The sequence below is a fragment of the Pocillopora verrucosa genome, chromosome 6 (genome assembly GCF_036669915.1).
Source record: "Pocillopora verrucosa isolate sample1 chromosome 6, ASM3666991v2, whole genome shotgun sequence".
Classification (NCBI taxonomy): Eukaryota; Metazoa; Cnidaria; class Anthozoa; order Scleractinia; family Pocilloporidae; genus Pocillopora; species Pocillopora verrucosa.
In genome coordinates, this window is record NC_089317.1 from 13,169,190 (window position 1) to 13,196,970 (window position 27,781).

The following is a 27,781-nucleotide window of genomic DNA, read 5'->3' on the forward strand; positions in this document are numbered from 1 at the left end:
TCATGCCAATCCCAGTTTAGACCCTGCATAAAATTTTAGATGGGATCCTTAGTGGGATCCTGTTTAACACTGGAGACCACAGATTTATGAAATGTACTAGATGGGATATCTTTTCAATTCCTTTTGTAACCTAATCCTTCAAATTAAGAGGATAAAATTTTCTAGGTGAGCTATAGACCCCATCAATCCACTGGGGGTCCAAAACTTTCCAACCAGCTATATAACATACTGACACCTCCAATTGTAACATCAAACAGTACATGAATACACAGACTATATGTGATCAAGATCTCACAATTTATTTGCAATGAACCAGCATGTGTTCGACGTTGTTTCATTAACAAATTTCTTAACCGAACACTTTTAAAGAATAACAACACAACTCAGCATATTACTTTTTCTTCATTATTTATGCAGATCATTTACAGTGTAATATGGCTCAAAGTTTAAAAAAATTGGTTGTTGTATATCAAAGAATAGAAGAAAGACAAAACCTCAATAATTCATGTTATCAAAAATTTGACAAAGAAGGTAGTGATTTAAATTCTGCTCTCTCTTAAGTCGAATTTTTCAAAGCAAAGCAAGGTCAGAATGTTCCCAAGCGTGACGAAAGTAATCTTGAAACCTTACTGATAGATTTATTTCATTGTAAAGTGTAAGCGTAGGAAACTGCAGCAAGTGACTAATTCGATTCTCAGAATTATTCGAGTTTCAGTTGCGCCGAGCGTTACGTGAGCTTAATTCAAGCCGTTATATCTATTCTTTGGTAAGATTTTGATCACGTAACGAATATCGCAATTTGTACTCACCATTAACTTTCAAAATCCTAGCTTTATAAATGGTCACTCAATCGTTGTTTGAACCAGTCAATATGTCAACTGTTAATTGTCCCTTCTTTTAATTCCACGGCGCCAACGACTTTCTTTTCAATTGCAACACTCACGCTGTTCTCCTTTTCCCATTGAACCACAATAAAACCCATCTTTAGAAGTGTTATATTAAGCAAAACAGTTGAGAAAAGAAACAACCTGTGGATTTGTCAAAGTCATAACCAGGGGAAATGTGTGAGTCATGAAATAAACAGAGACTAAGATTTTGATTTTGATTTATATTTTTAGACAAACCTGAAGGTGCAAGGCTCACTACCAATGCTTCACAAAATACCATCATTAAAGGAGATACAGTTACATTCAAGTGCACAGTTATGGCTGCTGTGCCAGAAGTGTCAATTTACAAGTTCTACTTCAATGGCTACCTCTTCAGTAATAACAGCAACAGTGAGTATACTCTCAATAACGTCAACCGATCTCAGCACCATGGTGATTACAAATGTGTCCCACATAATGCTGTTGGAGATGGAGCAGAAGCCACTGTGAGACTTAACATAAATGGTGGGTAGAAATGTCTTTGAGCATTTTTAAGTAATTTGGACAAGTAATAATCCAAAAAACATTTTTTACCTATCTACATTGCATCAATGAAACTTCCAACACTCTGAATTATTACATCCTTGACCAGAGAAGAATAGAGACCCTTTATACAGGTTTTTCCTGGGAGTAATGGGAATGAGTGCAGAGTGTGAGGTGGGTTAGGGGAAGGAGAAAAAAAGTCTACATAAAGAGGTGACTCCCTCAGCTTTCCACACAATGCTCCTCCCCAAGGTACTTTGGAAAAGGGGTGGTGAAGGATGCCTGTCTCAGAAAATTTAGCCAGGGCCTAATAGTAAATGAGTGCCTAATAGCTAAAGTTGTGCCTGATAGTAATGAACTGGTACTTAATAATGATGAACAGATGCCTAATAATGATGGGCTTGTGCCTAATAACAAAATGGCTGGTGCTTAATAATAAAAACCAATAACTTATTATGATGAACTTGTGTCTAATAATAACGAAACAAGCCTAATTATGGTTCACAAGTGCATCATAGAAACAAAACAATGATTTGGCAGGAATGGCACCCTGTGGTGCTTGCCAGGCTGAAGCAATTATCCTGTGTCCACTAAAAACTGTAAACTTATGCTTTTCATCAGAATATTTGCTTTTCATTGGAATATTTTAAAACTGGTGCAAATTATGATTAGCTGATAAAGTGAAAGTTTGTTTCCTTTTTTTTTTTAATTTTTTTTTTTTTTTTTCAATATTTTTTTAGTGTATGAAGTGGATGATATTGAACCAAATCGCACTCTAATGTTATGGTCTGAAAACTCTTTTGTTCCTCTCCCTTTTTCCAGTTCCTGTCCAGTTCACAGAAGTGCCACAGAATATAACAGTTAACACTTCAGCTCCTCTGTTTTTGAGCTGTGATGCCTCTGGTTTTCCTGAACCTAAGATAAGATGGGAAAAATCTGGGATTAAGTTGTCAGACACCAAACAGCTGAACATCTCTAGTAGTAACAGGAATGATGCAGGAGAATATGTTTGCATTGCAAGCAATGGAGTGAGACAGGAAAAGACAGTAAGAGCTTATGTCACTGTGCAATGTAAGTCTTTTTTTCAATATGTCATAAAAAGCTGCCACAGCTGTTGAATAAATGATACAGTCAGACTTATATTAAGCAGCACTATATTAAGCGGTCACCCTGTATTTAGTGGTCAGTTGTCAGAGTCCCAAATTTTTTTCTCCTTAATCATTTTAATTTTATAATTAATATAATTCTTTATAGTGGTCACCTCTAATAAGTGGTTGTGGTCACCTTTGACTGAGTGACAACAGCCTGTTTGTGTTGTCTTCCACCTGTAATGAATGGTCATATAAAGTGCAACGACTCGATTAAAACTAAGGATGATTTTTTTGTGTAAATTCAATCCATGTTTAAAACAGGTTTCATTATTGTACAAAATAACCAACTGTCCAACTATGGCGAGATTTTTAAACTCGATCTGTGCATTATTTGTACTCTCTTAGGTGCAGCTGGATAATAAATATATGTTAATCATAGGCCGGGAGGTCAGTATTGGGAAAAACTGTGCCCAAAGTCTTTAGTACTGCCAAAGGCAGTACACGAGACAGACACAAGACACACAATTCAGACCAACCTAGACTGGTTATGAACATTTTTTATTTTTCCTTGGAGTTAACAAAATACTGGCCAAAAGAACATGAATTGATTTAGGGCTGTAATTATGGCAAGATCCTCCATAAACTGAACAAACCTTTAGCGAGTAAATTGTAGTTAAAATGGAGGTAATGCAAATTAAAGAGGAAGGCTTCACCAAAACATTGTTATTTGCCTTATGATGTAGGTGATTTATAAAGCTTCCAAACAAACTTGGGAACATTATTTTTACAGGTATCTCACAATGTGACACCTGTCAATTAGAGAGCACTTGAAAAAAAAGTGCATGTACACTTTCGAAAAAAAGTTCATGAACTCTCACAACAATTTTTTCTTCAAAAACAGTCAATGTTCTTAGGTAAAGTATTATTCACTTCCACCAACAACTAATGTACAAATATTTACCTCTGTTCAGTCAGTAAATGACAACAAAAGTAAGTGCAAGTAAATACAAATGTATGTTTTGAAGTTGTGAGAGTTTGCTCGTTTGTTTGCTGCAATGGGCGTGTGCAAATCTGGTCTTTCTTCCACCCAGAAACTAAATTCAACTGAGACACTTTCACTAGACACAACAAGAGTCAATACGACCTTTTCTCAGTGAGTTTCTTTGGTTTCTGCTCTGCAATTTCAGTACAAATGTCCAAAAACGGACTTGGAAAGACTTATTGAAAGCGTATTTGTAGCAGAGCTGAAAACTTTACTCACCCATTCACAACGAACAAGAGAGAATTCACATAATACATAGATTTAGCCAAGCCTAAAAGCAGAGCATCAGTAAGTTTATTTTCTGGTCCTTCACTTTACAAAAAGTCTGCAGTCGTTGTCAAAGAGGTTATTGAAGGGGACCAGCTGGGGTGGGGTATGGGGGAAAATTGAGGTCTGAATTGAGGGATGATGTTTTCACAACTTAACAAAGTGACCAGCATATGTGCTAGTCAGCGGTATTTTCAAGCAGATGAAGACCTCTGTTGATATTCCTGAAATTTTGAACACATTTTCGAGGATAGGGAAACTTTTCTTCTTCAGATGTAGTGTATTATGATAGTATCAGTTGAAATGATATTCTATTGAAATGAATTAAAATATTGGTTTGCGAAAACGAGCCAAAATTAAAGAAACGACCATAAACGACTTCGAGTTAAGATATCAGCGTTCAATTGTAGGGTATTCACCTGAGAACAGTGAGTCGGGGAAACAGTACTCCGGAAGTGTATGGGCTTCTCTTATATCTTCTCTTGGTGTCGCTTGGTATGACTGTTCGCTCTGCCAATTTTTCTCCTATGTGTCAACCTTCTCTCGAAAGCATTAACAATTAAACTAAATGATTTCTTCTGGTAGACAAAGCTTAGTGTTGTTACTTGTAAGTACATTGATTAGAATTGCAAAATACCGATAATTAGTGGTGTCTGTAACTACAACTTAATCAGTATGATTTTCCGCTCAAAACGCGGGTTGCAAAGTCTTTGCTTGCGCGGCGTGATGTCTACTAGCCCACATGAAGCCCTCGTGTTATCCCTCGTGTGGTGCACCGAAGATCGGCGAACGATTATGCTCACTTCATCACTTTTTACTTGAATAAAGGGGGTAAGTTTCTAATGAAACTGGTGTTGCTTCGGTAGGAAAGTATAACAGGGTAATTTTTGTATTATCGACTGAGGTGATAATGTAAATTGGCTACCGTAAAGAGTTAAAAAGCTGACGTTTCGAACGTTAGCCCTTCGTCAGAGCAAAAATGGCAACGAAGGTGCGGATGACTCTGCGACTCACGTGGGCGTTACCGTGCCCGTGGGTAGAGATAGGAAAATACGGACCGCGCTAAGAACCCATCAGATTGCAGGATTCGTCACCGTGCCCTCTGAAAAATACATCTTATTCTAGGAGCGAAATAATTTTTCCAAGCCCTGAATAGGCGAGGAAAAAATACAAGTAACAAGCAAGATTTCCGCTTGTGTTATGTGTTAAACCTTCGAATAAGAGATATATTATTCCAATCTTATTTTCAGTTTTTAGTATTTTAACTTTTAGTGTGCGAATTACATCCTACGGCTTTATCTGTGCATCGTATCCATTGCATAAGATATGCGCGGAAGATGGAAACAACCAGAACTAAAGCGTTCAAATGTCCTTTGTGTTGTTTTGTGCTTAAAAGTTCGCTTCTTTAAAAGTAAAATGTAAAAAACGAAAAAAAAACAATGTTTGGATCGTTCAGTGCTGCCAATATGTTGCGACGTATTTTTGCCTTGTTCTGAAATGTAATACTGTGGCATATTTTGCCTTTCTCGTTACTTTATTTGGTAAAATGACACAGTAGTGGAATGATAAAGCTCGTTAATGTTCTGATTCATATGAAGTATCACCAATTACTTATTCAATTGCTTATTGCATTTGTATTCATTCTTAGACCCGTCCACAATTCAAAATGTCACCACGTCATCTAAGAAGTCTTGGATTGGCCAGACAGTGACTTTGAAGTGTCTTTCTGATGGTGTTCCTACACCAACACTCTCATGGTACAAACCTAAAGGAAGTGGAATAAACAGAGTCACAGCCAGAGAAAACAAAGTACAAGTGCCACTCAAGGGCGATCAAGATTTTGGTCATTACAAGTGCATTGCTGCCAATGAACTTCCTCCATCTGATGAGAAATTAATAAAGATAAATCAGATAAGTAAGTTAAAAAGATCAGTGTATTGTAATAAGTAGAAAACTATATATAAGGTCAGAATTTTCTTTTGCCTTTGCTCATTATCACTGTTTCAGGTGTATTAGAAGTAAAAGCCAAATTTTCTTACAAAGTACTCGACAGAGTAACTCATTCACTTTGTACATCTCATTCGATGATTTAACATTTAATACGTGCGAATATTTTGCAAGGCCCATAAGCGTGTGGAAAAAAACATATGCTTATGTTAAACCATTGAGTGAGGGATTTATCATTCTAGTATTCTTTCATTTACTAACAATTTGGCCGCCTAGATTTCGACAGACATCCTGCGGCCTTATCTGAGCGCCCCGTTCGCATTTTTCTCCTCTTTAGCTGCGTTTGACCTACACATATTTTTCGCGTTTGTTTCCCAATGAGGTATAACGGCGTAATAGTGGAATTATGCTAGATATTGTTAGCCTGATCTTTTAGTAGGAAATACACCCAAATTTATAAAAAAAAAGGTTTAAAGTAAACTGTCGACACCTTGCCCTTTGGTAGCATTAAACACGTCACAAAGAGCATTGAACTTCAGGCAGATTGATGACATCTTCCCATGCGGGTATCTATAGGAAACTTCCTCAACCATGGACTTAAATTTTTTCACTTTTTATGAGTCTCTTGGCTGAATGTATCCGGTAGCTACATTTATATTCATTAATTACATGTTAACGCACTCAGCGAATGAACTATGGGGATTTACCTGCACGAGTTCACGGACTATTACACCACGATAATGACGTCAAGGAGGTTGTTTCGTCACAACCCAGTATCACGTGGTAAAATCATCTAATCAGAAAATCGGAATTCGAACAGTCTATGAAAGTTGAATAATAAACTGTTAGAAGTCGTGGACTTCCATTCATCCTTAGTGTTGTGACAAAACTCAAAATAATCTCTTTTCTTATGGCACTATGTAGAGAAACCAGGGAAAGCATCCATCAAATCAGAATCAGTCATTCAAGCAACTTCTATAACAATACGATGGACTGCACCAGCTGATGATGGAGGAAGTCAGATTACAGGATTCCAAATGATCTTACAAAAGGATGAAACTGAGATAAAAAAGGTTAATATCACCGATCCTGGGACCACAAGTTATTCGTTTCATGGTTTGGAGAAAAATACCAACTACACAGTGAAACTGTTTTCCAGAAATTTTGTATTCGAGGGAGATCCTACTGTATGGAACATTAAGACCAAGTTTGAAGGTGAGGAATCAAAAGTGATATCGTGACTGAGCACTTTGCACCAATCATTTTTTCGCCAACTTAGATTTGTTTTGAGTAACCCAGTTTTAACAACATTATCTGCTCGCTGCATTATAAGGTTTTGGATTTTCAGCGTTTGTCCCCTCCTTAGTGGCCAGTTTCCTTTCCCTTTGTGATAATTGTTTAAGAGACACCTACGTTTGAAGAAGCGTAATAATAAACAATGAAAAACCAATGATCGTAGGTGAGAACAATAGACAACCTACGCGGTTACGTTCCGTAAATGTTACCTGATTTATCAAGTATCGTTTGCCTTGTCGTTTTTTTTTTATTTTCTGATGTTCACGTTTCAAAATCCGCTATATGAATCAGCCACAACAACAGCCGCTACATAGGGAACTTTAGGTTAGTTGGATACATTTTTCCTAAACTCTTACTAACCATATTCAGAACGCCCAATAACCAACTATCCCTTTAGACAGTGAGACGATTTCCACACATCGTTTGACCAAAGAATTGAAGTTTGAAGAAATGGGCCTTTCATGAATGTCGCTTCTAATATGCAAATATATGGGGAAATCTCGTCAAACAGTGTGTGGACGGCCTCGAAGAATCCTTCGTATATTTTCTTTAAGATGAGAAATAGCTTATTTTCATTTTGCAGGGATAAGCCCAAACCAAAACGATTGAGGTTATCGTTTTCAAGAAAGTTTCTTTCGAATCTCATCCGGCACATATCTCTCTCAACAAAAAAACTATTGTGGTAACAGGTGTGAACTTAGTAACTGAATTTGAGCAGCCGTAATATGGCAATGAAGTTCGTCGCGCCTGTTATCGCTTAAGCGCTTCTTGTCATTGCCTCCTTGGTTGGCAAACCCCCTGAAGAAAAAAACTTGTTGTCTCGGTGGAAAAACCCGCGCCAGCTTATATTTGCAGAAGAAGAATCGTAGGCCTGTAGTTAATCATGCGTGATGTCAAACTTTTCAAAAGCGGAAAGTAGTTGCACACGAACTAAGATCCTTTCTGTAACTACGGGACACAAACGATCGGTGAATTGTGACGTCATCTATGCATCGGTCCTTCATTTGATCACGTGTAAATAGCAATTACAATGCCAGTAGAAGTCAGTGTATCGTTCAAATTCACCTTATAAATGCAGTATTTGTTTTAGGCAATAACCGACCATCATTTTAGACTTCTCATTATCACTTTTTGTCCTTTCAAATTATTTTGAATTCATCTCAATACTTAACTTAATTTGGTTGCCATACACTTTCGTCTCAGAAATATCCCAAACAAATCCTCGACCAGTTTACAGATTAGTTAATCACTGATAATGGTTCTGACCAGGTTTGTAACAAGAAATTATATAATTATTAGAAATTTCACGCTGTTCGTGTCGTTGACATCAATCTAGGAGCCCCAGATGAGGTCGAAATAGACGAACTGCCAGATAAAACAACAGACGATACAATTACCCTAAAGTGGAAGGAGCCAGAAAGTAATGGAAGAGTTATTACCATGTATACAGTGTACCTAAGAGTGATGACTGATGGGAAAGTGGGAAAGTGGACAATGATAAAGAAAATCAGCGATGCTTCTGTGAGAGAATTGAAAATACCGTTGGAGAGAGGAAAGGTGTATCAGTTTGCCATTACTGCAACTAATGAGTTTGGTGAAAGCCTGAAACAAGAGAGAGCAAACATCCAGCAAGTCAAGACAGAAGGAAGTATGTTCAAATGAATCTTATTTTCCCCTTTCAACGGTTTATCCTTTTCTTTACTTAGTTTTCCAGGACTCTCCGTGTCATGAACATCGAGGTTTTTACGGATGAGTTCTTCGCTTGCAAGAACCTTAATCAATGAGAAAAATGTTTACTTACGTCGCAGTTGATATTTGTATGCCAACTGCAAATATATGGCATATCTATTAACTGAGATTTTAATCATTGGCTGGCACACACAAATATTTTAAGTCTGACACATGCTGATCTGAATCTGGTAAGAGAAGTCTGCAACACTTTCGTTTAATCTTCTTACATTTAAATTAACTGCTTTTTTCTTTCCTTTGCTGCCATCACTTAGCTGATGCATCTCTCCCACATCAAAAAATTTCACTCTCCCACACTGAATTCCGAGAACTATTCTGTCATTTTCACCACCACGGCACTTTATTCTTCATACCGATGAAAGCGACTTAGAACTTAGCCTCCTCTGCGCACCGTAATTTCGACACCAGATTACTGAACCGCGAGAACTCAGAATTGTCGGCGATTTCGCTTTAGCTTAATTAAGAATGTATAGTCACGCTGCCTCACGCTGCGAACAGAGAGGTTGTCTATCTTTTCACAGATTTTCTTCGGTGAGGCTACAGAGCGTGACACAAACTTCCTGTCTTAAGGTCATGGAGGGGTATTCATTTTCTTAGGTCTTAGGTCTTAGTTTTCGGGGATCTTCGTTTTCGCTACAAACGTAGTTCACTTTCTCTTTGTTGATGATCTCTTTTCAGTCTCTTTTCTGGAGCTCTTTGTATTCTCTTCTCACATTGGTCTTCGCTAGATATTCGCCATTCTATTTTAACCTTTTCTTGTTCTCTATCGTCTTCTCCTCGCTGTGTTCTGCCTATTCTTCGCCCTATCAAACCCCATTTCGCGTTTTTCTCGACTCGCTCCACGCCTTTTAAGTTCTTTCTCTCTTTGGTCTCTCTCTCTCTTTGTCTCTTCTCTCTATTTCTTCCTTTTGGAAAAGGGAAAAGCTTTAGCTATGAGTATCGTTGCTTTGCAAGTTTATTAGAAATTGCAAAATACCAAGAATCACTTTTCAACAACAACCTCACCAGTATGATTTCCCGCTCAAAACACGGGTTGCAAATTCTTTCCTTGCGCTGCTTCACATCCTCTAACCCACATGAAGCCTTTCTAGGTTTCTACAAACATCTTTGATGTCGAATCTTAAGTCTCTTTTCGTTATCAAGTTTGAGATTAGATATTCTAGTTCTAGCTTGTCTTCGTTTAAATCAAACTTTAGCAGCGAAAGAAACAGAAACAAGACAAATTCCGTATTTCAGTGCCCAGAGTTGCCATGATCATTGAAATTTGGTTTAAAGAGGAAAATCGTGAAACACGAATAATCTGAAGAGAAGAACTGAAAAAAATAACAGGTTGAAAGTGACTATTCTTTTTAATTTAGTACAACTATCAGAGGAGTTTGACACAATAGAGAAAACTGTGGAGTGAACAATCATAACTGATGACATAAAGAGAAGACATAAGAGAAGCCCATACGTTTCTGGCGTATTGTTTCACTGACTCACTTTTCTCATTTATACCCATCTATTAGTCGACCGGTAATCTCTTAACTGGAAGTTGCTTATGGTCGTTTCTTTCAACTCTGACTCATTTTCCCAAACCAAAGTTCACAATAACGCTCAATGAAATATCATTTCAACCGACGCTGACATCATACACGACATCTGAAGAAGAAAACATTATTTATTCGGAACCTGTCCGCACTCTGATTGCCTTGCATCATGTTCGCAAAAGTAAAACTAAAGCCCCGTTTAAACGGTCATGATACTTGACGATAGTGTTAACTATCAAGCGCGTTTGAACACGAACTGTCATGTTCTATCATCGCATTTCATCAAAAATCATGTGGTTTGGACATGTCCAAATTCGACATGATAGTTAATGATAGTTTTTGCTGTTTGAACAAGAGGAAGATAGTGAATGATAGTTGTTAGGTCAGCAGTTTTGCCCAAAAACGGGCTCAAACCGAAATGGCAATGGTAAAATGACTAAAATAGCCGTCGAAATTTCCCAGAATGTCTCGTAATTAATTCCCATCATTTCTTGGTAGGCTTCAGTATCTTTAACTTGTAACTTCTTGACTAAAATTTCAAATGCCGCTGAAATTGCTGACCTCAGCGCGCACCGTATTTGTGTACAATTACGCGATCTCATTGCGTGATTTTTTGTCCACTATCATCGACTAACCGTTTGAACACAAACTTGATAGTTAATGATGTGAATGAAAGTTGAAACTGTCATTCAGTTGTCTAACGGGGCTTAAGTCATTTGCATCTTGTCGCAGTCGAGTGAACATCTTTGATGGAAGAGAGAGTAGCGAGAAATGTATATAATGGGAATTCACTGTCTGTTGCCGCTCCTTCGTTAAAAAGGAAAGTTAAAAAGGAAAATTAAAAAGAGTTGAAGGGCCTGTGGGCTCTCGTAATTCTTCCGCGACCAAATTCGTTCTTAGGAGGCTACTAAAGAGATTCAGAAAGAATCGAAACAGCAGTCTTGCTTAAGAATCTTCACGAACGGCAGCAATTACACTCCCAGCTGATGGCTGTGTAAATGATATCGAATTCAGAAATTGCATTCCTAGACGGGACTTATTTATAATGACAGGGAATCGACCCTTGACATGCAAATGTATTACAAAGAGATAGAGTCATCCACCAGGCGTAAATAGGGGGCTGGAATTTGAGGTCGCTACGTTGATCACTGTATCAGTGCTACTTTTTCCACCAGAGAGGAACTCAGTCATTTTTTAATTGCGGTCAGTTACTTTCATTGAGCTCTAAAATAGATCTAGGAAATTTCTGACACCTCTTTGGCTTCTCTAGAAGTCAAGGTTAACAGATAACAGTCTATGCATCAGTGGGTGTGCTACAGACCCACGATGTCTCATAGTTTTGTCATCTTCAAATCTATCACATCTCAAGAATACCATTCCTTGTTCTCAGTGTCTTAGGCTTCATCGCCTATATATTGACAGTTCTGATTTTCCAAGATGTCAGAGGTAATACGCCAGTTCTTCTCCTACCTTTGTCATTCAAGGGAGTCTTAAAAAACTGATCAAAAGTAGGCATTCTACAAACGTCACAGAAGGAAAAAAATGATCGTATTCCATTTTACCGGCAAGACCTGTCCTTCTAACAAATTTAAATTACTTCAAAATGATCCAAAAACTGGTATATTATTTTCGCATAAAACATAGACAACTATTTGGTCAGAAATACTTTCCAAATAAATGATCAACCCGAGGCTTTCACCTTGCGTGCATGACACAAAACTTTTCCTATCATAAATAATGTTGAGACTGCCTCAACCAATGTCATCTATTTATTTAATTTGTCATCTATGTCATAACTTGCGGTTATTTCGAAAAGTTATACTTCGGCGAAAAAGGAAGACGACAAGGGGAACGATTCTGAGAACACCATCGTGACGCAGAACACAAGAAAAAAAATATCTCTCAAATTGGCCTCCCTTTCGTACATTTGATGACAGTGTTCTTTGTAAGTAAAGGCTGTTTTTTGTACATGAGTTCAAATGATAATTCTTGTGCAAACAAACAAACGTTCATTTAAAGTCGTATTTTGTTTTTCCCCAATTCAAACAGTAAGCTCAGAAGTTTACCTGACAGCGACAATACAGGAGAACTGTAGCAGACGTTCAGAAGTTGCTGCGAAATTTCCAGAAATGGTTAGATAATCTACTTGATTCATATACTGGAGTTTATGGAATACTGCCATGAGATTTATCATGAAAAGTGAACCTTAATCAATCTGTTCTTGAATGAAATGGTAATATTTCTGTTAAAAAGGATATTTTGAACGATCTTCAATATGTGACAATATTGATATGTCCTTTCAGGCTTGTCAAATTGCCTTTAGGTTTGGCTGCTCCTCCGCCAACACTGTGAACACCAGGTAAGTTACAGGTTGTTGTTTTACACTGAAACAACAAACGCAAATTTGTGTTTTGGAAGGGGGAAGGAGCTTTTTCCTCAGTGTGTTGTATTTTAGCGGTAAAACTGGTATTTCTTCTCGAGCAAATTTTATTTAATGCAAGATAATTTACATTTAATATACAGTGAGATATTGGCACAGAAGGATACGAATTAATTTTATTTACCTTAATTTATTACATTGGTTAAATCTCAATATATTTTAACACTTAAAAGTCACCAAAGTACAAATATGTGTGATAATACTCTTTGCTCTTTTCCGCGCCCCCCCCCCCCCCTTATCTAGGTGTGGCAGTGTTGTTCTTGACTTCATGATGAGGTTCAATCAAAGTGTAGTCGTCAGCAATGTTTTGATTCTCCTGTCGGATGCTGCAAGGCAAGACAAATTCGGAGGTTTTAAAGTCAATCCAGACTCAATTAAACAAGTTTTAATACCCACGGATGGCTCGGAAAGCACAACAGAAGGTAAATTTTACAAAGAAATCGTTAAATGGTTACAAGTATTCTTCCGAAGATGGACTGTTTATAATTGTATTCCGTATCTGTTTAATTAAACAACTTATTCTGTGACTGATACATTTCCATGTTTTTGGTTTTTTTCGATGTTGTTGTTTTATTTAAGGTCCTGAAGAATGCAACTGCCCATCTAACAACGTCTTGTTGGCCATAATTGGGGTTCTTGCCTTCACAATCCTTCTTCTAATTATTTACATAATCTGGCTACATAAGAAAGGTAGGTAAAAGATCATAATCTGTGATAGAAGGTTTGGCTGTAAGATTCATTATTAAGCAAAAGCAAATTTTTAACCACATCCACATCACTGGTCTTTTTGTCCTTTCGTTCTTTTCAGGCGCTGTAGGGAAACAGAGGTAAGAATTTGCTGCCAGTAGGATTGTGTCGACGTAATGTACCAGATGTGGTTTCATCTTAACAAAAAATTCCAATCAAAACTGATGAAATTCTAAGCGTTTTAACTAATTATTTCTATGCTTTCTCAATTGTAGGACTTACGAAGATGAAAGATGTGTTTGCTACGTAAGTTAAAGCTAAGAAATTGAGGTCATGTTAGTGTGGCCAGATATTATGTAATCTCACTTTACCTCTACTTTCTATAAGAAAATAAACGCTTGCAGCAAATAAAAAGGAAAAAATATGTAGTTGTACATAAAATAGCATATTACATCAGTGGCAGATACAATGAAATAGAGGAGGAAGTTAGGCTTGATAAGGTCTTTGTCCTGGGATCATGTCCTAAGCTGCTCCATGGATTTTCTTTCGGTTGTCCTTCACTTCAATGATCGCGAACTGTTCTGCACCCGGTTGATATTTGCTTTCTAAACAATTGATTTCGCGCATTTTTGGCCGTCTTATTTTCTTGATATTTTATTTTCTAAAGGTGGGTTTAGGAGCTGAGTACAGCAGGATTTTTTTCCTGCGTTTATTTGTCAAAAATTGCACTACCAATCGACAATCTTCATGTTGCAGTTTGTGGCTTCGGCGAATATGCTATGAGCCTCGATCACTCCACTGAACATGATAGTTTCAAAAGCAGAGAACAAAATGTTAGTGATAACAAAGTGTTAGTAATAAAAAATGTTAATAACAATAAGAACAAGAGATTATAAACTATTTTTCATCTCTTGTCATGGAAGAATATAAACGTTTGTCTGAGAAAAATGGGTGAACTGATTTTTATAACCAACGGTGTGTTGGTTTAATAGAATGAAACAGGATTAGAAGATATCGAACCAAGTCTACCCGATTCAAGAAAACTCACTCAGCCTCCTGCTGAATACATGGATCTCATAGAAGTCAACAAAGATAATAGAAAAGCACAAAGAACAGCTCCAGGTGCTGATTACGCGCCTCTTCATCCATTAACACGCTGCTGGGAAGTTCCAAGACACCACGTGACCATAGAAAAAATAATTGGTAAAGGCGCTTTTGGTCAAGTTGCCAAGGGAACAGCAGTAGGACTTCCAGGGAGTCCTGAGACGACCACAGTGGCTATTAAGATGCTTAAAAGTGAGCTCTTGTACTTTAAATTGAATGACAGTCTTGGCCTACAGACATTCAAGAATTGTTACCGGGTTAACGTAATTTTCTAGCTATTTGCCTTTTCATAAGTTATGTTGGTATTTCGACACGCTTCCCGTTAACCAAATTTTACTCCTTGTTTTTAACGCTCTAGCAAACGCTGCTGAATCGGACAAGAGAGATTTGATGAAGGAACTTGACACAATGAAGCAGCTGAAACCACATCCTTACGTCATTAAACTTCTGGGATGTGTTACTGAATCTGGTATGCTTTGGTTATGCGGGTTTAATTTTGTTGTACACATTTTTCACCTGATTTACTCTGCAACGCTTTCTCTTCGTCGATAATTTGCTTCAATGGAAGAGTCACTGCTTCACAATTGAGCACAACAAACAACCATCGCATAAGGTTATCTTGTTTTAGCCAACACAGACGTTCCTGGATTTAGTGACAGACTAAGACCGAATATTTGCCACTGGGCAGATCATTCTGTTGTATAGGCAGAAACGCTTTTTGTGAGGGAATAATTGGTCTGTACCTTCTTATGAGATCGTTACATAGGTTTTCTTGCTTTCGTGCGATTTCTTCAAGGGTTGACCATGACTGGGGTATTTATTTATTTATTCTAATTATTGTTATTTTTTTTTAAGAGAGAGTAATATATGAACTAAATTGTTTAATTTCTTCAGAACAGCTGTTGGTTTTGATTGAATATGTGCCTTTTGGGGATCTGCTGGGTTACCTGAGAAAGAGCCGTGGATTAAAAGACACTTACTACAAAGACCCGGATATCAAACCACAAACAAATCTGACGTCGCAGCAGCTGATGAGGTTTTCTTGGCAAATTGCTGATGGAATGAGTTACTTGTCCGCAAAATCTGTAAGTTAATTAAAAACACAAAAGACAAACAATTCTAAAACCTTCTTGTAAGATCTATCGTCATGTTAAGCACTGTCTTGCATAGAATATTATGTCTTCACAAGATCATGCCTGGGAGTTACAAATGTTTTCCAACCGTCTTGATGAGGCTATTTCTTTAGGGGCAGGAACCCTCCCAAATTTGACGTCATCATATAAGTTTTATTTCAATGCGAGAATGGCGATATTTGTGCATCTTTGCAAGTGCACCCCATCGAAATAAAATATCTGGATTTTTCTTGTGCAGGCAAAGGCAGAGACGTGAATGCATAGGATCTTTTAAGATATTCAGCTTAAACTGAGTGTACAACAAATATCCACCAGGAAGAAAAGGAATTAAAACTTCAAATTAAAAAATTCATCTTTTGTCGCTAAACTGCTTCATTGAAGAATCCTATTTCGATTAAAATCTTAAGATAAGCGTTCTTTGAAATAACTACGTATTGCAGACATAAAGTAGTTTGCTTCTCTTTGGAATATGGAGGAGTTATTGTAGTAGTTTTAATTTTCTGCCATCCGGAAGAAAGAGAAATACACACACCATATTATGTTGTAGATATTTCTATTTTCCTGTCCGAACCACTTCATTTCAGTTCTTTTTCTTCTGCAATCGCTAATTTTTGCTGTTGCATCAATTCTTTCCAAGATCATTCACCGAGACCTTGCGGCCCGTAATGTGTTGGTTGGACAAAAGGAAACTTGTAAAGTGACAGACTTCGGAATGGCCAGAGATGTGCAGCAGGAAAATATTTATGAACGAAAGACTAAGGTAATCAAGAAAGAGGGAAGGTGAGGGCGGTATCACATTTCGTTCAGTTTAGTGATCTTTCACAATTATTGTTGTTTTAATGCTGATATATTCCTGATTTCGATCATGAATTCCTTGGGACCCTAATGAAAATATTATCCATGCGTATACGAGTACAACTTTACATATCACTGTTTTTGACTTGTCGCTACCTATAATTCTCGAGCTGTTTCACAAAGTGGTATTTAAAATCTTTAGGGCCGTCTTCCCGTGAAGTGGACAGCTTATGAGGCTTTATTGTATGGTAAATATACCACCAAAAGTGACGTGTACGTATACCTGATTATCAACCGTAGCAATTTATCAACAAGTTTTATTAGTTTTAGGCAGGACTTGAATTCTATGCTTTGTCAAAGAATACATTTATTTTATTTGTCGTATATACTGTTTATGTCTATAGTCACTTAATATATGTTCGTTTGATTTGTCTTTCTGCAGATGGAGTTATGGAGTTTTGTTGTACGAGATTTTCACCATAGGTAACATCGAAAGGAAGTTTATGAGGCTCTTAATTAAACAATGTATCGTGTTCAGTTAGACAAACGTAATAAGCTTCCCCATGCAACCTCAAACTCCATCAACTGACACAGGTATGTTTTAGTGAAGGTCTTTTTTTCGTCACGTTTATATTTCGATGGTCTTGTGGTTCTTCCAGGCGGTTCACCTTACCCACGAATGGATGGAAGAAAAATTGCAAACTTACTACAGGATGGATACAGGATGCCTAAACCACAACACGTCGATGAAAAATTGTAAGTTTTCTTTGTTACCTCGTTCTCTCTCATTGTACAAGGATATGCTCTTTAAATCTCAAAAAGATCACTTGAACAATGCCAGGTATCAAATCATGATGAAATGCTGGAAGAATGACCCAGACGCAAGACCAACTTTTACTGAATTGAAAAATCAGCTTAAGGACATGGAAACCCTACACAAGGTCAGAATTTTTATCAATATGAAAGTTTCTTTTTACGTAGGACCGATTGGCTCAGGCTAAGCTAATTAGGGTTAAACTTAAAAGGCTAAATAGCGTAGTTATATGTACTCATCTCAGTAATTTTTACGAAGTTTGGATTGCATCTTTTTGTTATGTGACTGAAGCTAGCACTCCACGAAAAACAGCAAAGAAGCGAAGTAGAATGTCTCAATGACAATTAACACGTTATGGTTATTTAAAAGATCATAGGATGATTGCAAAACTACATTGAGACGCACAAAGGGTAGCAGACAACGACGCCATTAATACTTCGTTCTTGAATTTGTTATGGTGTGAAAACCTGACCACTTGTGAAGATAACCACTTAAAACTTTTTTGATGATGCTGATTATTATATTATTTTTCTCTGCAGAAGCTGATCAACATGACAATGTACGACAATCAGTTGTATGCAAACGTCGAGGATTTAACAGTGTAGTTAGATACGCGTCCACGGTGTATGACTGGCTAACATTTTGAACACTCTGCCCACACAAGCCTCAGGGATTAATCACCGTTTCCTTACACGCTTACTTGGTAGAAATAGCCATGTTGCGTTTAGCAGTTAGGCTGGAACGTTGTAATTCAATTGACTTTATGTTCTTAAACGCTAAACTTTTATAAGTTTACTGATAAAGTTACTCTCATTTTCTCTTTAACATATTAAGTACTTACATGTATGCCTCGACACAAGCGATCGAGTTCAGTTTATTTTCTGGCTCAATTCTGAGGTGGTGATGAGATCTCGCTCTGAAAGCCATAGTTGTGTACAATTTTAATAAATTGCTGAAAAAATTTTGCCGCTTGCAGGAAAGCAAATCGTGCGCATAAATTGCTTTCCCCAAGACCGCCTTTACCCGCGATACCAACTCGAAATACTTTTATTCGGTATTCTAATCAAAATTATACTTGGCACATTATTTGTACAAGAAAGTTTGTTGTTTGGCCCGATAGTTTTCGCGTACTAGATACTATTACTCAATAGACTCTTTCAGTCTGGAGTAGAGGATACCTGAGGAATAGTCTTAACATTTAAATGAAGGAGAGAGAGTTTTGCGTCTGTTTGGAAATATTCCCTGACGTTATTTTGTTTCTGGGGGCAAAATGATGCTTCAGCATACAGAGGAGAGGGGGTGAAATGGAGGGGGGGTGGGGGGTTGGTCGTAGCTTTGCACGATGAATTAACCGAAATTTTTATATATGATTTTTTTGAAGGTTTTTACTGAGTAGGAAATGAGCTTTATTCTAACATTTCTGCAAATGTCGAACTTTGTCAAATACATGGTCTGGTAGGACTAAAAGAAACTACATTTTAAGATTTAAGGTTCCTAGAAGAGCAGAAATGGTCGTTGAAAGGAAAAATGAGTAAATTTCTTTAAGAGGATATAATAGATTACTTTTTTCCGAATCCGCCATTCTAAACGACATCACGAGTCCAACCCTGATGCGAAGATTGTGTCATTGGTGAGCTAAGTTGTAGTCTGTAGTGGGATAAGTTTACTGAGGATAATTACTGTACTGCTTTTAAGAGTCGCTTCTTGGGAAGAATATTACACGTTGTTTGATAAGGTGGTTGGGTTTGTAGGAGTATCATAAGTGTTCTTTCTGTCGGTTAAATCATACCTTAACAGCTGTGTTCAGCAGTTAACAATTGATATTCCTTTGCAAAATATCCAATCACAAAGAGAACACTAGAGAGGGTCTCTATCCTCTTCTCTTGCACTTTGATAGGGGTGTCACTTAACTTCCGAGATTTACGCTGCTAGTCTTGAGTCACTTAGATTGCGGTTCTCTCGAGATAAGACATAATCAACTAACAAAATAATTAGTAACCGTTGCAGCTATCAAATAGTTGGCATTCAGCTTTACATAGAGACAGAAACTATCAAAAAACCTTTAGTCCTAACTGATTTAAGGTCTACTTTGATTTCGCTTTACAATTCATTCTGCTTTCTGTCGAGAAAGAACGTCATAAAATTGTGGCCGATTATCTACAAAGATTTCTGAAAAGAATATCATTATTTCATTTTTGATCATTCTATAAACCCAAAAGGTCAGCACAAAAGAACTATCTGTGGTAAGAGGGAATGCTTTCCTTTCTTCATTTAAAGAAATACTGAGGTTATCTTCTTTCCACAAGCGCAGTGGAAAGTGAGAGTGAGAGAGACTGATAGTGACTATGTTATTTGAATATATATCCAGAGGAGGCTAAAAAGTAAGATATGGTCCGCACAACTCTCTTATAAGCATTGATAAGAAACACCATGCATCAATGAAAGCTTGAGAAAGAGTATTTAATGCAATTTTAATAAAACTATTACATGTTACAATGTGGTAACTTACACAACAAAATTATATAATCACATAACTCCAAACAAAGGAAGTCAGGTTATTGACTCACCTGCTTCAACTTTGAGGGCTTAAGGTACAGAGAAATAGATATGGCAAACAGTTATAATTTATATTAAGTTGAAAGTTTAATGAACTTGCTTCGAGAAAGTAGCATTAGCGATCCGCTGGAACTTTCGTCTGTTTTTAATGATCATTTTTCTAGTATTGGACTGAAACTTATCAAATCAAGGAGACCGACCATAGATTCGAACTCAAAACCACTGACTGTTCAAAAGTTTTTTTCTTTACTATCTAAACTTTGTAAATCTAAAGCGACGGGACGAGACAAAATTTCGGAACGACTTCTTCGAGAGTATGCTGATCTGGTGGCAAGTTCTTTTTTTCAATAGATCTATTATATCTGGCATTTTTCCTACTGAGTGGAAATCCACAAAAGTAATTCCTTTATTTAAACAGGGAGAACATTCCGAGTTAAATAATTACCGTCCTATTTCTATAATTCCTGTTGTGGCTAAGGTTTTTGAGAGAATCGTATACAATCAATTTTACGAATATTGAACTGAAAATAACCTAATTTCCTGTAATCAGTCAGGATTTCGTTCCCTTCACTCCACTGTTACCGCCTTACTTGAAACCAAAGATAACTGGGCTTTTAATATCGATAAAGGTAATGTTAATGCAGTGAGCCTATGATGTCGGAAGCAACTCGGCTAACTGGTGAAAATCTTACTTGAACAATCGTACGCGGAAATGCTCTGTAAATGGCTCTCTCTCAGATAGTCAACCTTTAACTTGCGGTATCCCTCAAGGTACAATCCTTGGACTTCTCCTCTTTATACTTGATATAAATGATCTACCGAACTGTCTTTTTAACTCACATCCCAGAATATATGAGGGTGATACTCATTTGACCTTTGCCAATAACGATGTTGCCTATCTCGAGGAAAATATGAACGATGATCTACCTAAAATTACTGAATGGTTATCGGCAAATAAAATCACTCTTAATAAGTCAAAGACTGAGTTTATGTTGATTGGTTCAAGGCAAAGGTTAAATACTTTTAATGGACTCCCTTCTTTTACTATTGACGGTAATTCTATAAAACAAGTAGAATTTACGAAATCTTTTGGAGTATATTTAGATGAAAACCTAACTTGGAACGTACCATGATATCGAACATATTTCTAAAAATATTGGCTCCTGCATTAGCATCTTGAAGAGAAGCAGATCTTTCGTTCCTTTTGAAACGCTCCTATGCATCTGTGATGCCATAGTTTAACCTCGTTTCGATTACTGTAGTGTCGTATGGGGGAATTGCAATAAATCTCCTTCCATTAAACTGCAAAAACTACAGAATCCCGTTGCGCGTATTTTGACCTCTTCTTCATATGATGCCAATGCGGATGATCTCTCTGTTAGACTAGGCTGGCAAAAACTTAATCTCCAACGAGAATTAAAAACAGCCACTACGGTCTATAAATCTCTTAATGGTCTCGCTCCTGATTATCTGAAATCAATGTTTACTGATCGGAGTGCAATATCTGCTTATTCTCTTAGGAATTGTGACAGCAAACTAGCCGTTCCACCCCCCCCGCACCAATTTTCTAAAAAACAGTTTCAGCTATAATGGTGCTGTGATGTGGAACAGCTTACCTACCAATCTGCGGCATGCACAAACTATTGCTAATTTTAAATCCGGCTGCAAGGGTTTCCTTTTCGATAATAGATAAGTTAATTAATCACACGGCATTCATGGAAAGCAGGCACTTCATTATTGTTTTCATTTTGTTATTATTAGATTTAATTAGTAGTAGATTAGTATCTTAATAATGTAATTAATGCAATTTTAGTAATTACTTTAAGTCCTGATGTTTTATCCATGTATAAATAAAGTTAAATAAATAAATAATAATAAATAAATTCATACCTCTCGCTTGACTTCGTTCATGACGGCACTACACAAGCTCAGTCGTGTTTGCCTATTTTTATTATGGTTTGCTTCACATTCTATTTTTCTGCACTCCAAATTAGTCTTACACTCTTTTGAATCACTTTTTTCAAGAATAGGTCTACATTTATTTTTTTTCATTTGGTCTTGTACCTCTAGCTGGTAGGATCTCAAGAATACTACTGGCTAGAGGTGCAGCTTGCATATTTAGTCGACTTTGCCCAATATTTACTGTGGTTTGCTCCAAATTTTACTTTTCTGCACTCCAAATTAGTCTAACACTCCTTGGAATCGCTTTTTTCAAGAACATATTGAGCTTAATTTTATTTAGTCTTGTACCTCTAACTGCTAGGAATTTTCATATCAGCTAAAGAAAGCAACTCTGCCATGCAATCATCATTTATGAAACAGAAGTAGAAAACACGGTTATTATCACTCCTTGGAAAGCAGAAATGTGAATCTTCTGAGCCCTCCATTTCATTCTATTTGATACAAACACACTCTCTATAAATATTTTCCCAGCTGTGGTCCTATTTTCTTTTTAATTTTTCATTTTTTTACTTTTTTTGCCCCAAGGCAGGCAAAGGTCACAGAAAACATATCTTCAAATGTTACAATGTTTTGTTGTTCAAAGTGGTTGACAATCGGGACTGAAAATCTCTCATTGTAAAATAGGAAAATTGACTGTCCTACTGGATTGAGGCCCAGCGTAAAGCAAGCATCAGTTCCCGTTTTTTTATACAATCACATAAATACTGCAAAGGCAGCAACAAGAAAAAATTACGATGTTGACAACAAACTCTGAATTACAGCTCTATGATCTCTGGCGTAAGTTACAAATGTGTGCCTGCTACCGGTCAGGAAAAAGCCCTTTTTATCTGACGGGGAAACCTGAACCTTCCTGAATGCAAAGTCAGACACTGACCATGAACCTCCAGGGAGGGAGGTTGAACTAAAGTATATAAATACAAACTGCGAATAAATTATGCACCACCTACAATCACATTGAATTATGTGCAAAGAAAATCGGTGTAAGTTAAAAGAAATGTATTGTAGGATACAAACAAATCAGCAGCGATGTCAGCGTAGAGGGATTTGCCCCAGTAAAATCCCGCTATCCTATTTCCACGTGCACATGACCTCTAAAAAAGTTAGAACTGTGAAAATAATAATTTGCTGCTATTCTTAGAACCGCAGCAAAAAACACCATGTGTTTGTCACCTTAGCATTTTTTCTTCGTTGCTTATCAGCTGCATGCCAGTCAGTACCCTGATGACAATCATACACACGCTTATCAGTGATAATTAAAGGAACTCCATCATATGTGATCCTTGGTTGGGACACTGCATTCTGGGGATCTTAATAAAATACCCCTGTGACAAATCAAAAGGGAATTGAAGAGACATTTATTCATTCAGTCATTCATTTATTAATTTTGTCTGGTAGTCAGTCAGTCAGTTAGTCTGTGCGGAAGGCACGCGCTGTTGGTATTGACTTTTAGATCAGGTCTGAAATGGGATGTCGACCCTAGATAGCAAAAATTACGTGAAGACTAGAAGATAGGCCGATTAAAATAAACGACCTGGAAGATCTAGAAAACGTACAAAGGAAACACGACATTCCAAAGGATGATAAACTGTACGGAAAATGGGAACGTAAATCGAACAGGAGCACGAGGATGGAACACTCAAATTTTTTATGGTTTGTTTGTTGTGTATAGGTATGTGTGTTTAGATGATATTAATGTCAATTTCACTATTATTGTTTCTATCCAAACTTGCCTTGATTTTATTTGGTTTTGCACCGATTTTCATACATGTTCATCAACCACTTTGCTTTATTGAAATGGCTAAGTATACAACATAGTTTTTTACCCTTAATATTGCATGTTTTTTTTTCTTCCAAGTAATAAGGCTAATCTTATTTGCTATCTGTTATTTAGCAAAATTTACATCTTCAAACCTCGCCTAATTATTCTATGTCGCATATGTTAAAAAATGCTTTCTCTAAATGTGCGAGGATTACGTAATGGTAACAAACGAAGAGCAATTTTCTCATGCTTAAAAAAAGTCAAAAAGCTACAATCTTTTGTTTGCAAGAAACCTACTCATCACCCGAAGATGATAAAATTGTGGTCTGTAGAATGGGGCGCCAGTATAATCTATTTGCGCGGAACCACACACTCAAAAGGAGTTTGCATTCTTTTAAATCCTAGCTCACCTTTCAATTTAAGTACCATTAAAGTGGATCCCGAGGGAAGATTCTTAATTGCAAAACTTACAATTGAGGAGAAATACTTTTTCATCACAAACATTTACGGCCCAAATAACGGTTGTGTCCTTGTGTACCGGTACACAAAGGAACGAAACATTAACGAACTGCGTCACAACTCCATGTATGGATATGAAAACAATAGGAATTCCCCCTTGTACCGGTACACCAGGACAGCCCCAAATAACTGTCACGACCAAGACGACTTTATAAAAACACTAAGCCAACAACTTATGTCTAAAACTGATACATCAAAAGTCATCATATCCGGTGACTAGAACATCACTCTTAATCAAATTGACAAACTTGGCGGTCTTCCGTGGAAGGCTACAAGCGATAGAAATACACTCGTAGATCTCATGGAGGAACTAAACCGTACTGATGTTTATGGTGAACTGCAACCAAAGTCTAAATCCTTTACTTACGTGTCAAAATCGTTGAACCTAAAATCGAGGATCGACTACGTTCTTATTCCGCGCTCGCTTTTTTCGATGTTCGACGAGCGGAAATTCGTATTTCGACAGCGTCAGACCACAACGCGATCTTCTTAAGTATTCACTTTAAAAGTGAGTTCAATAGAGGTCCAGGTTTATGGAAATTTAACAACACACAGTTGGAAGACAATAACTATAAAGAACTGATCGCATTCTACTATCCAAAAATGTTAAGAAAATACTCCGAAGTTACAGATAATCAGCTTCTATGGGAATTAACTGATCAAGATGGAGTTACGCACAAAAACTATAGGATAATCAAAAGAGAAAAGATGTAAATTAAGAAACAAGAGAGAGGCTCTTCAGAAAGAGTTACAAGAAATAGACATTAAAATTTGCAATGGAGATTATTTCGAACAGGATACTCTTGAAAAATTTGAAGCCGACAAAGAAGAATTAAACGACTCCATGAAATAAGAGGTAAAGAGACCATGTTCAAGTCGAAGATGAAATGGGCAGAACAAGGAGAAAAGCCAACCAAATATTTCCATAATCTCGAAAAAAAACAAACTATGAGGAAAAATTGGTCAGAGAGGTGAAACTAGAAAATGAAGAGAAAACCCAGCACAGGTCAACGAGGAGATTGAAGTTTTTTACACGAAAATGTACATCACTAAAATAAATGGCAACATGGACAATCATGCATCTGAGCAAAAGTTTAACGACTTTATTGAAGATGTTAGCATTCCTCAACTCAACGATGAAGAACAAAGCTTCCTAGAAGAAGATTTGACTATCAACGAATTGAAAGAAGCATTAACTTCCTTTGCAGATAAAAAATCCCCATGGGAGAACGCCTTTACAAAGGAATTTTACCAAACTTTTTTTGATCTTCTTTGAAAGGACCTTCTTAATTCTTATTATGAGGCCTCCGCAAAGGTTCATTATCTATATCCCAAAAACGAGGAACAATAACATTAATCCCAAAAGGCGGTGAGAACTTGACGAAATTGAAGAACTGGCGCCCTATATCTCTACTCAATATTGACTACAAAATCTTATCCAAGGTACTGGTGAGGAGAATGGAAAAGTCTTACCAAAATTAGTTCACTCTGATCAAACAGGATTTGTTAATGGGAGATATATAGGACAAAATATTAGATTCTTAAACGATGTACAGGAATGGAATATACAGATATTAAGAAAATGCATGAAATTTATCTTTGTTGATTTCGAAAAGGCATTTGACACCATAGAATGGAGTTTTACATCAAAAACCCTACAGGTGTTTAAATTTGGCTGTTACCTCAAAAGATTTTGTACTTTTAAAATAAAAAATAATTAATTGTCACCGGTCGATCGATTGAAGAAAAGGAAAATAATCAAATGAATTGATTGAAGCTGTGAAGAAAATATAGCTCTTGTATTTGTGTGATTTTACAGATTGAAGCATAGATTTCGCAAATGAACGGTAAAATTCTGGTATGGGTTGTATAAAACCGCACGATCACAACATATTTACCTGTCCTGTAATGAAAAAAGGAAGACCAAGAATAACGAGTGCTGAAAGAGTCCGATATATAGAGGAAACAAGAAAAAAAAGTGTTTCTGGAACAAAACCTAGTGTTTCAGTCCCCTCTTGGTCTGAATACGTCAGCAGAAACAAGAGAAAATCTGTTTCCGAAAAGTAACCTAGTATTTCCGTCGACATTCTGTCTGATTACGTCAACGAAAACAAGAGAAAAACGTATTTCCGGAACGTAACCTTGTATTTCCGTGAACGTTTAGGTCGCCCCATGTAAGGTAATCCGGATTCCGCATTCCAGGAAATTTTTGCTAGTGGAATCCGGAATACTGGGCTTTGGAATCCAGAATCCAGCTTTTGGAATCCAGGATTCTGCTAAAAAGGGAATCCAGAATCCACTTGCTGAAAATCGATTTCAAATCGTATTAGCGGCTTTTACCCGCATGCATGCAACCACTGTAGAGTGCAGTTCACTCACGTGGTCAATTGGTGCTCAAATTTAGAAAGTGTTTATATAACATAAGGGTTCAAATCCCACAGGATTTGCTTGGAACATCATCAATATGGCCGCTATTTGATTGTTTTAGAACAGAACACCTCTAAATAATGATATGGCCGCTATGACGTCCTGTGAATATTAACTTACTGGTTGTCATAACAACAGTTGGAAGGTGACCTTGTAAAAGACACGCTTTAGTTTTGCTATTAATCGAGAAATTTGTAAATTTCTGTGAAAATAATCTAACTGTTGACAACTTGGATGCTTTGCTTTTGCCTGCTTTCCTTGCCGGTTTTTTAAGCAATTTGGGCGCACGGCAAGCTTTGGCACCGGAAACTGCGCCACTTTTATCGGGCATCCAGGGTCAAGTATCGAGTGTAATACTCAATACTAAACACTCTTTTCATTTTCGACTCTTTCGAACTTTCTGGTACTTCTGATTCGCAAATGACCAAAATCAAAAAATAAATATTCATTTTCCATAAATCATAATGAGAGCATCAAAAAGTAATATTTTCCTGACGGCCGTGGAAGCATAGATGTAGTTAGAAGCCAGACGAAAGCCAAGAACTATCAAAACTGCACCAGTCACTCAAAGCACGTGGAGGGACACAAGCCGCATCGCGATAATTGTTTCAGCGAGAAAATTGTCTGCAATTTATGTTCCACATCTGGTTATACTGACTGGCACTCACTCCTTCGCCCTTGTAGCCAGTGTCTGAGAGAAAACATAGTATGCACAAGACTTCTGCCATTAGTTTGGTCCACTGACTGTGATCCGAAACAGAAGACCTTTATGAATACTATGCTTGCAGATAGAGAAAAGTACCCTTACCGAGTCCCTATTCCCGACTACCCCACAACATCAAGTCAGTGCGTTCCGCTGAATTTTGGCATTGGATCGACACTGACGGTTATCTCGTAAACGTAAGGCTACTCTTGTTATTGCGCAGAGAAGATGAGGGCATATAGAAATGCGTTTCACTGAAAGCACTTCGAATTTTAGACCGCATTGATGTCGAGTCAGCACTGGAGATCCACCGAAAAGAGGTCAAGAATTCCACTCCAGACGAGAAAGTGAGCCCTACATTAGTGCCTGAAATAGAATTCAAGCGCTGGAAGAAGAATGGTCTATCTTTTTTTAAGCTACCTGGCAGGATTGACATTCTCCCCAAAACATAGCAGGCTTTTTATAACTGATCGACGTCTTCACGCAGTTTTCATCATTGACATGCACTGCCCTGCGAATGTCACTTTAATCGCCGGTGGTGGTGAGCCGGGA

The 27,781-nt window shown here is 37.3% G+C and overlaps 1 protein-coding gene and 1 pseudogene across 1 annotated transcript in view; both read left to right on the forward strand.

The window, feature by feature from the left end:
* Positions 1-18,569, forward strand: part of LOC131781086 (uncharacterized) — a 30,145-nt gene extending 11,576 nt beyond the window's left edge. Inside the window, exons 4-23 of the mRNA XM_066168470.1 lie at positions 1,119-1,391; positions 2,232-2,480; positions 5,458-5,724; positions 6,681-6,971; positions 8,389-8,700; positions 12,380-12,462; positions 12,634-12,689; positions 13,014-13,192; positions 13,350-13,460; positions 13,579-13,597; positions 13,733-13,763; positions 14,450-14,753; positions 14,920-15,030; positions 15,456-15,646; positions 16,332-16,454; positions 16,692-16,762; positions 16,932-16,972; positions 17,149-17,245; positions 17,331-17,430; positions 17,843-18,569. Coding sequence (XP_066024567.1) covers positions 1,119-1,391; positions 2,232-2,480; positions 5,458-5,724; positions 6,681-6,971; positions 8,389-8,700; positions 12,380-12,462; positions 12,634-12,689; positions 13,014-13,192; positions 13,350-13,460; positions 13,579-13,597; positions 13,733-13,763; positions 14,450-14,753; positions 14,920-15,030; positions 15,456-15,646; positions 16,332-16,454; positions 16,692-16,762; positions 16,932-16,972; positions 17,149-17,245; positions 17,331-17,430; positions 17,843-17,908 — 2,975 coding nt within the window. The 3' untranslated portion in view covers positions 17,909-18,569. The remainder of the gene's footprint in view (positions 1-1,118; positions 1,392-2,231; positions 2,481-5,457; positions 5,725-6,680; positions 6,972-8,388; positions 8,701-12,379; positions 12,463-12,633; positions 12,690-13,013; positions 13,193-13,349; positions 13,461-13,578; positions 13,598-13,732; positions 13,764-14,449; positions 14,754-14,919; positions 15,031-15,455; positions 15,647-16,331; positions 16,455-16,691; positions 16,763-16,931; positions 16,973-17,148; positions 17,246-17,330; positions 17,431-17,842) is intronic.
* A 2,279-nt stretch (positions 18,570-20,848) lies between these two features.
* LOC131772965 (uncharacterized) lies at positions 20,849-21,552 on the forward strand (annotated as a pseudogene).
* Positions 21,553-27,781: the final 6,229 nt, after the last annotated feature.